The 12,559-nt window shown below is 43.9% G+C and overlaps 1 protein-coding gene across 4 annotated transcripts in view; it reads left to right on the forward strand.

The window, feature by feature from the left end:
• Window positions 1-12,559, forward strand: part of pgm3 (phosphoglucomutase 3) — a 153,006-nt gene that overhangs the window by 52,416 nt on the left and 88,031 nt on the right. For all 4 annotated transcript variants that reach the window (XM_043696211.2, XM_043696212.2, XM_087991497.1 and 1 more), the window contains 2 exons: window positions 9,821-9,954; window positions 11,479-11,674. In XM_043696211.2, the coding sequence (XP_043552146.1) occupies window positions 9,821-9,954; window positions 11,479-11,674 (330 nt within the window). The remainder of the gene's footprint in view (window positions 1-9,820; window positions 9,955-11,478; window positions 11,675-12,559) is intronic.

Here is a 12,559-nt window from a genome sequence, read left to right on the forward strand (position 1 = left end):
AAAGTGCACAAATCTTTATTCAAATTCCACGACCAGGAAGATTAGATTAGATTTAGATTACATTACAGTGTGGAAACAGGCCCTTCGGACCAACAAGTCCACACCGACCCGCCGAAGCGAAACCCACCCATACCCCTACATTTACTCCTTATCTAACACTACGGGCAATTTAGTATGGCCAATTCACCTGGCCCTGCACATCTTTGGACTGTGGGAGGAAACCGGAGCACCCGGAGGAAACCCACGCAGACACGGGGAGAACGTGCAAACTCCACACAGTCAGTCGCCTGAGGCGGGAATTGAACCCGGGTCTCTGGCGCTGTGAGGCAGCAGTGCTAACCACTGTGCCACAGTGCCGCCCACTAAGGTAGGAAAACACCCTAAGATAGGAAAACACCCGGGTGGCCAGTGACAAACACTGCCCTTCACATCAAAGGGCAGTGCTGTGTGATCAAAACAGTGAGGAGGAGGGTAGGGACTAAATCAAAATAGAGTTGGAGGGAGAAATGATGCACTCCACTCCCTGCGGCGCCCACCTCTCCCTGAACAACTCCAGGGTGTTGGTCGACACCGCGTGCTCCTTCTCCAAGGACACCCGGGACACTCCTGTTTATTTTTTTAAAATTTTTTTTTCTTTTAACCCCCACACTACCACCTAAGTGTGGTAGTGCTTATTTTATCCCCAGCACCCATGGTGTGTGTATACGTGTGAAACACAGTGAAAGACATAAAGTGCACGAATTTGTTATTCAATTTCCACCACCAGGAAGATAGGAAAACACCTGGGTGGCCAGTGACAAACACTGCCCTTCACATCAGAGGGCAGTGCTGTGTGATCAAAACAGTGAAGGGCAGGGTAGGGACTAAATCAAAATAGAGTTGGAGGGAGAAATGATGCACTCCACTCCCTGCGGCGCCCACCTCTCCCTGAACAACTCCAGGGTGTTGGTCGACACCGCGTGCTCCTTCTCCAAGGACACCTGGGACACTCCTGTTTAATTTTTTTTTGCCACTCTATTTATCTTTTTTTTTCTTCCTTTTTTTGTTTTTTTTTTATTTTTTTATTTTTTAAAAATTTAACCCCCACTCTACTACCTAAGTGCGGTAGTGCTTATTTTATCCCCAGCACCCATGGTGTGTGTGTATACGTGTGAGACACAGTGAAAGACACAAAGTGCACGAATTCTTATTCAATTTCCACCACCAAGAAGATAGGAAAACACCTGGGTGGCCAGTGACAAACACTGCCCTTCACATCAGAGGGCAGTGCTGTGTGATCAAAACAGTCAAGGGGAGGGTAGGGACTAAATCAAAATAGAGTTGGAGGGAGAAATGATTCACTCCACTCCCTGCGGCGCCCACCTCTCCCTGAACAACTCCAGGGTGTTGGTCGACGCCGCGTGCTCCTTCTCCAAGGACACCCGGGACAGTCCTGTTTATTTTTTTTTTATATATTAACCCGCACACTACCACCTAAGTGCGGTAGTGCTTATTTTTTCCCCAGCACCCATGGTGTGTGTGTGCAGGTGTGAGACACAGTGAAAGACACAAAGTGCACGAATCTTTATTCAAATTCCACCACCAGGAAGATAGGAAAACACCCTGGTGGCCAGTGACAAACACTGCCCTTCACATCAAAGGGCAGTGACATTCCTGTTCTTTTTTTCTTTTTTTGTTTTTTTTCTCCTTCTCCCTTCCTGTAGGGCAGCTGGTCTAGGGATAGTCGCCTTCAAGGAGAGTCCTTGCACATACACTCAAATTAGGCAAACACCCGGGTGGTCAGTGACAAACACTGCCCTTCACATCAAAGGGCAAACACACCTGTTTTTTTTTCTTTTTTGTTCCACACTACCACCTAAGTGCGGTAGTGCTTATTTTTTCCCCAGCACCCATGGTGTGTGTGTGCAGGTGTGAGACACAGTGAAAGAACCAAAGTGCACCAATCTTTTTTCATCTCCACCACCAGGAAGATAGGAAAATACCCGGGTGGCCAGTGACAAACACTGCCCTTCACATCAAAGGGCAGTGCTGTGTGATCAAAACAGTGAAGGGGAGGGTAGGGATTAAATCAAAATAGAGTTGGAGGGAGAAATGATGCACTCCACTCACTGCGGCGCCCACCTCTCCCTGAACAACGCCAGGGTGTTGGTCGACACCGCGTGCTCCTTCTCCAAGGACACCCGGGACACTCCTGTTTTTTTTTAAATTTAACCCCCACACTACCACCTAAGTGCGGTAGTGCTTATTTTATCCCCAGCACCCATGGTGTGTGTGTATACGTGTGAGACACAGTGAAAGACACAAAGTGCACGAATCTTTATTCAATTTCCACCACCAAGAAGATAGGAAAATACCTGGGTGGCCAGTGACAAACACTGCCCTTCACATCAGAGGGCAGTGCTGTGTGATCAAAACAGTCAAGGGGAGGGTAGGGACTAAATCAAAATAGAGTTGGAGGGAGAAATGATGCACTCCACTCCCTGTGGCGCCCACCTCTCCCTGAACAAATCCAGGGTGTTGGTCGTCACCGCGTGCTCCTTCTCCAAGGACACCCGGGACAGTCCTGTTTATTTTTTTTAATATTTTTTTTCTTTTTTTTCTTTTTTTTCCCCCACACTACCACCTAAGTGCGGTAGTGCTTATTAAATATTTTTTTTCCCCAGCACCCATGGTGTGTGTGTGCGCAGGTGTGAGACACAGTGAAAGACACAAAGTGCACCAATCTTTATTCAGTTTCCACCACCAGGAAGATAGGAAAACACCCGGGTGGCCAGTGACAAACACTGCCCTTCACATCAAAGGGCAGTGCTATGTGATCAAAACAGTGAAGGGGAGGGTAGGGACTAAATCAAAATAGAATTGGAGGGAGAAATGATGCACTCCACTCCCTGCGGCGCCCACCTCTCCCTGAACAACTCCAGGATGTTGGTTGACACCACGTGCTCCTTCTCCAAGGACACCCGGGACAGTCCTGTTTATACCTGTCAGACAGAGCTCCCTGATTGGACCAGATTAAGAGCTCTAATTGGGATCTGATATTCCATGAGGTCCACCTGACTGACTTCCTTGCAATCACTACACTTCCATGTTAAATAACCTCTTCGTATCTGTTTTTCCTCTTCGTCTTATTGGCTTTAGTCTCTGACTCCTCCTTGGTAAATTTACTTGCTGACTTACTGCTGACCTCCTTTCCCACGACCCGCCACACCACCCCAAGTGGCACTAGCAAATCTCTCTTCAAGCATATTGGTACTCCTTCAGTTTAGGTGGAACTTATCTTTCTTATACAGGTCCCACCGGCCCCAGAAGACACCCTAATGATCCACATTCCTGAACCCCTCCCTCATACGCCATTTCTTTAGCTGCATATTTAACTTGCACTGTCTTCTTATTCCCAACCTTACTGGCACAAGGCACAGGAAGTACTCCAAAGATTATAACGCTTGAGGTCCTGCCTATCAACTTCCTACCTAACACTCTGAACCCCCGTCACAGGACATCTTCTCTATTTTTGTCAATGTCGTTAACACCATTATGGACCACAACCTCTACTGCTAATCCTCATCCATCAGAATATATTGTGCCATATCGTGAATATAGTGGACAAAAGTGTAGATAAATCGCTGCTTCACCTGGAAGATACGTTTATGGCCTTGGATAGTTAGGAGGGAGAAAGTGAACCACCAGATATTACACCTTCTGCGATTGCATTGGAAGATGCCTTGCGGGGTAGGGAGGTGTTGGAAATAGAGGAACCAAGGTATCCTGGAGGAAATGGTGCCTCTGGAAGGATGACAGAGGTGGTGAGGTGATTATGTGTCTAGTGATTATGTGTCTAGTGATTATCTGTTTGGTAGCATTCTATTGGAGGTGGTTGAAATGGCAGCTACTGTTTCTTCAGGTGTGGCGGGATCGTGAGTGAGGTTGAGGGAGACTCTGCCTGTTGTGAGAGGAAAGGGAGGGTGAGGGCTGAAGTACAGGAGATGAATCAGACATGGCTGGGAGCCCTGTCAACTACATGAGTGAGGAACTTTCAATTGAGGAAGAAGGTGAACATTTGGGAAGCCCCTTCATGAAATTGGCATATTGGAACAGACGTGATGGAGACAGAGGAATTGGGAGAATGAAAAGAGTCTTTACAGGAAGCAGGGTGTGACGATGTATAGTTAAAGTACTGTGGGATGTGGTGAACTTGCAAAGGATGTTGGTGGTTAGCTTATCCCCAGAACTCGAAACAGAGATGTTGAGGAAGGAAAGGGAGGAGTCAGATATTCTCCTGTTCCATGGATGCTTCCTGACCTGTTGTGTTTTTCCAGCACCACATTTTTCAACTCTGGTACTCCAGCATCTGCAGTCCTCACTTTCTCCCAGTTGAAGGTGAAAGCAGGATGAAAATTAGAAGCAACATTGTTGAACTTTTCCAATTCTGGATGAGAGAGAGAAGCAGCACTTATGATGTCATCAATGTACCAGAGAAAAAGTTGCAGATGGATGCTAGATTAGGAGTATACCAATCCTTTCCTTGTTATAAGCATTTCTGAAGAAGGGTCACTGGACCTGAAATCTTAACTCTGCTTTGTCTCCACAGATGCTGCCTGACCTGCTGAGTTTTTCCATCACTTTTTGAAATGAAATACATGTTGAGAGGGGAATGGCCACAAGGGAAAACCCAATGTTAGCTCCTGCTTGCCCATGCTTACTGATCTTTCTGGTGATCATCTGACTCTTATCTGTCTGTGTAGCCCTTACGGTGATGCTAAGTGTGCTATCCACAACATTCTCAGCCTCATGGATATTCCATAATAAGACCATCTGTGGTTCCAGGCACACTATGTGGCAAATCAGGAGTCGCAATTGAACACACCTCCTGCTTATGTAGTCAGTATGACACTGAAAGTGTCGCAGATTTCTCACAGATTGCAGGAGGAGCATTCCATGGGGCCTAGTTCTCCTGCCATTTTGAACCTTATCAAATCCAGGTAACAATCCATCCAGGAACTGATTACACAACTTCATCCACTAGTCACCAAACTCGGGTCTCTCCCTCCTGCTCTCTTAATATATTGCAACTAAAAAAAGTAAGTACATTATCTCTCTCAAGACACTACTCACTCAGTCCCTAAGCCTGGTTCATGAGCAGCCAAGCCTATACCAGTGATCCCCTCCTCAGTCATTGTTACTGAACTGATATGTTCCTTGGTCGCTTCTCACCAGCGACCTCTAATCTGGCTAACTCTTTATTCCTGAATTCCTTTTCTTGAGCTTACATTTCACCATTTGCCATTGTGGAGTTCAAACCTGTGTCCCTAGGACATTATCTTGCTGATCTGGATTACAAGTTGAGTGGCATTACCTCTGCCTTCTCTTGAGTTGCAGTTGTTTGGCCATGAGACAAACAGATTAAGTGTAATGGAAGTGGATGCAGGACCATTGAGATGCAAAGTGGAATGCAGTTTCCAGTAAGTGAGTTGGAAATGTAATGGTCAGGGAAAGGTGACTAGTTTAAGAGGATTAATTGGGTGTGGGCACTCTAATGCTCATAATGCATATGATGCTGAAGTTTGCAGTTAGTGATCATTTATGAGATGCTTGTGCAGTGAAAAGGATGCCCACCCTGTGAGTGTGATGTGGAAGAGGTAAGATGGTGCCATTGCTTTTGCTCGCCTAAGGTATCATTCATTTTCTTGCAGCACTGCTTGCAGTCCCTTTTGTACAAGCCAATGGCAGTGACCCACAGCGCATTCAGCTCTCAGACTGATGGATCGGGTTCCCCAGTTTCCTCATTTCCCCTCCCCCCACCTTGTCTCAGTCAAATCCCTCGAACTCAGCACCGCCTTCCTAACCTGCAATCTTCTTCCTGACCTCTCCGGCCCCACCCCACTCCGGCCTATCACCCTCACCTTGACCTCCTTCCACCTATCGCATTTCCAACGCCCCTCCCCCAAGTCCCTCCTCCCTACCTTTTATCTTAGCCTGCTGGGCACACTTTCCTCATTCCTGAAGAAGGGCTTATGCCCGAAACGTCGATTCTCCTGTTCCTTGGATGCTGCCTGACCTGCTGCGCTTTTCCAGCAACACATTTTCAGCTCTGATCTCCAGCATCTGCAGTCCTCACTTTCTCCAGGCCAGATTGATGGCCACCCCATATCATTACTGGGATGAGGGTGAACTTTCCCTCAGTCATCAGCAACATCGCAAGGTATCGTCAATAAACCTAAAGCCTCCTTTGAATTTCTTGGGCTTCTGGCAATAACTGCCACAGGTTCCTGTGCAATTTCTGGCTTAGTGCAAGTGACACAATGTTCAGCTTGCTTTTAAATATGGTACCAGAACCCTTGAGCCCAGATGATTTTGCCAGTGGTGAGAACTGCCTACTCGTTTGCTTTTTAATTTGTCTACTAACACAAGCAACATTACTCTCACTCAGATAATTAGATTTGATTACTTACAGTATGGAAACAGGCCCTTCGGCCCTACAAGTCCACACTGAACCTCTGAAGCGCAACCCACCCAGACCCATTACCCTACATTTACCCCTTTACCTAACACTACGGGCAATTTAGCATGGCCAATTCACCTAACCTGCACATCTTTGGACTGTGAGAGGAAACCGGAGCATCCGGAGGAAACCACGCAGATATGGGGAGAATGGGCAAACTCCACACAGGCAGTTGCCTGAGGCAGGAATTGAACCCGGGTTTCTGGTGCTGTGAAGCAGCAGTGATAACCACTGTGCCACCGTGCTCCCAGTTGAAAGGGCCTGTTTCCACACTGTAAGTAATCCAATCAAAGTTGAAAAGCACGAGATAACTTACCCTGGCCATTGGCTGATATGATGCCACCCAAGTAGTTTGGTATCCTAGTTCGAAATGGGAATTCTTGACTGACTATCAGAATTTCATGCGGGTCTGTCAATATGCAATATTCTGGGAGTATTACTGGATGATTGGAGGGAGGCGACTGTTGTTCATCTGTTCAAGAAAGGGAATTACAGACCAGTCAGCCTTACATCTGTGATAAGCAAGGTACTGGAAAAGATTCTGAGAGATGGGATTTATGACAATTTGGGGAAAAACAAAATTAAAGATTGTCAGCATGGCTTTGTGAGGGGCAGGTCATGTCTCACAAGCCTTATTGAGTTATTTGAGGATGTGATAAGACAAGTTGACATAGGTCGAGCAGTGGATGTGGTGTAGATGGATTTCAGTGAGGCATTTGATAAGGTTCCCCATAGCAGGCTCATTCAGAAAGTTAGGAGGTATGGGATTCAGGGAAATTTGGCTGTCTGGATACAGAATTGGCTGGCTAAAAGAAGACTGCAACTGGTAGTGGATGGAAAATATTTCGCCTGGAGGTCGGTGACCAGTGATGTCCAGCAGGGATCTGTTCTTGGGTCTCTGCTCTTTGTAGTTTTTATTAATGACTTGGATCAAAAAGTGAAAGAGTGGGTTAGTAGGTTTGCTGATGACACAAAGGTCAGTGGTGTTATAGATAGTGTCAAGGGCTGTTGCAGGCTACAACAAGACACTGACAAGATGCAGATCTGGGCTGAGAAGTGGCAGATGGAGTTCAACCTCGATAAGTGTGAAGTGTTTCATTTTGGAAGGTTACAATGCTGAATACAGGGTTACAGACAGGATTCTTGGCAATATGGAGGAACAGCAGGACGTTAGGGTCCATGTACATAGATCCCTCAAAGTTGCCACCCAAGTTGATACAGTTGTTAAGAAGGCATATGGTGTTTTGGCTTTCATTCATAGGGGGATTGAGTTTAAGAGCTACGAGGTTTTGCTGCAGCTCAAAAACCTCTGGTTAGACAACACTAGGAATGTTGTGTCCAGTTCTGGTCACCTCATTATAGGATGTATGTAGATGCTTTAGAGAGGGTGCTGAAGAGATGCACCAGGATGCTGCCTGGATTGGAGGGCTTGTCTTATGAAGAGAGGTTGAGTGAGCTCAGGCTTTTATAGAACATAGAACATTAAAGCGCAGCACAGGCCCTTCGGCCCTCGATGTTACTAATCTGAAGCCTATCCCACCTACACTATTCTATGTATGTCCATTTGCCTGTCCAATGACGACTTAAATGCACTTAAACTTGGCGAATCTACTACCGATGCAGGCAAAACATTCCATACCCTTACTACTCTCTGAGTAAAGAAACTACCTCTGACATCTGTCTTATAACCTATCTCCCCTCACTTTAAAGTTGTGTCCCCTTGTGTTTGCCGTCCCCATACTTGGAAAAAGGCTCTGTCCATCCTATCTAACCCTCTGATTATCTTGTATGTCTCTATTGGGTCACCTCTCAACCTTCTTCTCTCTAACGAGAACAGCCTCAAGGCCCTCAGCCTTTCCTCGTAAAACATTCCTTCCATACCAGGCAATATCCTAGTAAATCTCCTGTGCACCCTTTCCAAAGCTTCCACATTCTTCTTATAATGCGGTGACCAGAACTGTACACAATACTCCAAGTGTGGTCGTACCAGAGCTTTGTACAGCTGCAGCATAATCTCCTGGTTCCAGAACTCAATCCCTCTATTAATAAAGGCCAAAACATGTATGCCTTCTTAACAACCCTGTCAATCTGGATGACAACTTTCCGGGATCTTTTCACACTGGAGAGAAGAGGAAGTAAGGTGACTTGATAAAGGCGTACAAGGTAATGGTAGACATAGAGTAGATAGTCAGAGACTTTTCCTCAGGGCAGAAATTACTGCCACGAAGGGTCATAATTTGAAGGTGACTGGAGGAAAGTTTAGGGGAGATGCCAGAGGTAAGTTATTTACACAGAGAGTGGTGGGTGTGTGGAATGCACTGCCAGTGGTCGTAGTAGAGTCAGAAACATTAGGGACATTTAAGCCACTGCTAGTCAAGCACATGGACGGCAGTAAATTGAGGGGTGTGTAGATTAAGTTAAATGCTTGGCACAATATCATGGGCCTGTACTGTGCTGAACAGGTCTATGTTTTAATATTTATTCATGTAGTTCTTTTGAAATTTTATTATTAACATGTCTTAAAGTCTTTTCCAGCAGGTAGTTTGGATCTTAATTTCACACAATAGAGATCTCACACGTTGTGATCTTGAATCTGGCAGAATATGACAAAGATAAAATTACGTGGATTGTGACAGTACTGACCTTTAAGAGTGGTGTTCTGTGCTGCTTCTCTTGCAGAAGGGTATTGTCGCTGTGGTGCTGAAATATCTCCAGATGGGCAATTGCTAAACAGTTTTGAGTTCTCCCTGGGTATTTTTCTTTAAGACAAAAGAATCATGAGTCGGCAGAGTCAGGGCTCACATGGACCCATGAAAATTTTTAATTTTGCTTTCAGTTAGTTAAGAAGTTTTCTGCTGGCTGCTGGAGCTAAAAGCTTAAGTTCTCTGCTAGAGTGAAGTCTTAGACAGTGAGGTTTTCTCTTAAAAATCAATACAGGCAGGACATGAGAATAATAACTGTGTAACTGTTTTGCTGAATTGCCTTTTTGCCAAAGGTAGTGTTTATGGGATGCTGCCTATATTGAATAGTTGATGACTAGTAGTTAAATAATGCAGTATCTTGTTAAGTATTTCTGTAGAGTAAAGCTATGCCAATTCTTCCTTTTGTTATAATTTAACAGTATTGTAAGATTAGTGGACCAATCGGATCATATCTGGAAAAACAGCAGCTTACACTTTTAAAGAACTTATATGTACAAGTTAGGGTCTAGGCTATCTTCAGAATATACTTTTGTCGTGGGGAAGTGGTTCTGGTCTGGTCCATAACAGGATCATATTACCAAGCTATTAATATTAAGTTATATGCTTCTCTTGATTGTAGATTATGGCCTTGTAAGCACACCACAGCTGCATTATATGGTCTGCTGTTGGAATACCATGGAGCAGTATGGGACTGCGACGGTGGAAGGATATTACCAGAAACTTTCTCAGGCTTTTCTTGCCATAACTAAGCAGGTACTTTTATTATCAATATGAAAGGTTGACTCTTTAGAGAAAGTGTTAAAGCTAAAAGCGTTCCATCCGTTACATCTCCCATAAATGCTAAACTCTGTAGTCAACAGATCGATTATCCTTTGGGTAACAATTATGCCACTGCCATAAGGATTTACTACCTACAATTTGATTGATTAATTAATTATGAATTGGAATATAAAACACATTATGTCATGTGGCAATGTCATGATGCTGAACAGGATAGACGTCAAACAAATCCTACAACTCAAGACTGGGCATCCATGAGGTGCTATAGACCAAAAGCAGCAACAGAATGGCTCCAGGAGTAAGACACTTCAGTTATGAGGAAGGGTTGGAGAAGTTGGGGCTGTTTTCCTTGCAGTGGAGAAGACTTATAGGAGATATGATAGCATTTTTCAAAATCATAAGGGGTCTGCACAGGTCAATAAGGAAAAACCGTTCCTAATTTTAAATGAATTAAAAAACAGTGGGCATAGTTTTGAAGTGTTTTGTACAATAAGCAAAAGCAGATGGTTATGGTTTGGAATTTGAAGTTGTTCAACACTCTGTGATGTATCCTTTGACAACCTTCTACACTAGCCACATCTCCATCAATCTTTGTATTATCTGTAAACTTACTAACACATTATCTACCTTTTCATCCAAGTCATTTATTCATTTACTGTTTTCAGACTAGCATACCTTGAAATTTGTTGTACTTCCTGTCTCGTCCAACTCTTTGGCCACCTATCTATTCAGAATTTTAAAAAAATTCTTTCTATAAACATTCAGTTAGAATTTAGTTTAAGCAATTCATTTTTCGCCAGGCTATTTAAGCTATTAATTCTTCTAGACCTGTTGTGCACTAATATTGTTCAGATATTTCACTTACTGTAATGCATAACCCAAATAATTTTTAAAAAATTTCTGTCTGCCAGTTTAAACAAAAGCCTTAAAAAAAAAGGCTAGAGTAAAAGAAAGATATTCATCATCCACTGATTTGTCTGCTTTCAAGTGATGTTATGCTTTGAATTTCTTTGTATGTGGTCAGTCCATTCTGATCTGCCTGGCTCTTTATCTCTCCACCAGACTCCTTCATTTCTCACTGTCAGGCTTGCAATGCCTGCCAGCCTTGCTCAGTTCTTACTCCATCAGACAAAAGACCAAAACTGCCCAGGGTAAACATGGGTTTTTTGGAGAACAGCCATATTATCTATGTAAAAAATATGGATGTTCATCATTACTCATGGTTTTCAAGTTTAGGCAAAAGTCAAAGTAGGTTTCGTTCTCAACTGTTGAGATGTGAATTGTCATTGTTGTGTTTTGATTTCTCACATCATGCAAGTTGCAAAATAAATATTGCTTGTATTTAAACGTTTAAAATATCTTTTTATGCTGATGGTGTGATTAATTTGAGGATGATTGGGGATTAAGGATATATGTATCTTTTTTGATTAAATGGATGTGAGACATCTACATCAGACATATTCTATTGGTATGATTGAATATTCTCTGAATGCATAGACTCCTTACCATCCAGAAGAATTGAGACAATTGAATGTGGATGGAGCAAATGGTATTGGTGCACTAAAGCTTCAAGAATTGGAGTCATACCTTGACAAGAAACTACAGCTGAAGGTCCATAATAATGGTGCAAATGGCAAACTCAACTATCTCTGTGGAGCAGATTTTGTGAAGGTTCAACAGAAGCTACCTCATGGTAAGTGATGGAATTGTAAAGTGGAGTGATTGAATACAAGTTTATAGTGGAGGCCAATTGACTAATCATGCTTTTATCTCTTGTCTACATATAGAACATAGAATATGACAGCGCAGTACAGACCCTTTGGCCCTCGATGTTGCACCAACCTGTGAAACCATCTATGTTTCTTTGGTTCAAACATTTATTGACATTTCTCTTGAAATCATGCAACTCCCTTTGCCTCAGCTATTCTAAATGACAATGTATTCTTTAAGGAATGTCAACAATGTAAAACAAATTCAAATTCTTGTCCAAATTTGTGATTTAAGGTGACCAAAGTCTATAACACCTCTAGGACCATCTCCCTCACCTCTGACTGGGGACAAAGCTGCAGGAGGCATGCAGGAGTGGCAGACTTTTATTCAAGCAGAAACCGGTTAATGCAGGGAGAGGGTCAAAGGATCTTCCCAAATCTGGCCTTGACATATGACCATGATTATTGGTTTAGTCTTTGGCTTAGATTGGAGAAAGATCGATGACACACTTGATTTTTACAGGGAAATACAGCACCTTTATGCAAGTTGTGTTGCACTAATCAAGTACAGCGTAGTCACTTCCCCCTTACTTCCATTCACCCAATCCTGGAAAACACCTAGGTTGAAAAAGGGTGGCGCTGAAAAAGCACAGTCGACATTTCAGACATAAGCCCTTCATCAGGAATGTGGAGGGGGACGGGAGATGATAGATAAATGAGGGAGTGGGGCTGGGGGGAAGGTAGGTGGGAAGGTGGATACAGATAGGGGTTAATTGTGGTAGGCCAGTGGGGAGGGTGGACTGGAGAGGTGGGAAGGAAGATGGACAGGTTGGACAGGTCAAGAGAATAGTGCTTAGTTGGAGGGTTGG

The sequence above is a fragment of the Chiloscyllium plagiosum genome, unplaced genomic scaffold, assembly GCF_037043375.1.
Source record: "Chiloscyllium plagiosum isolate Xiang-an unplaced genomic scaffold, Cpla_swu_hap1 HiC_scaffold_10, whole genome shotgun sequence".
In the NCBI taxonomy this organism is placed as follows: Eukaryota; Metazoa; Chordata; class Chondrichthyes; order Orectolobiformes; family Hemiscylliidae; genus Chiloscyllium; species Chiloscyllium plagiosum.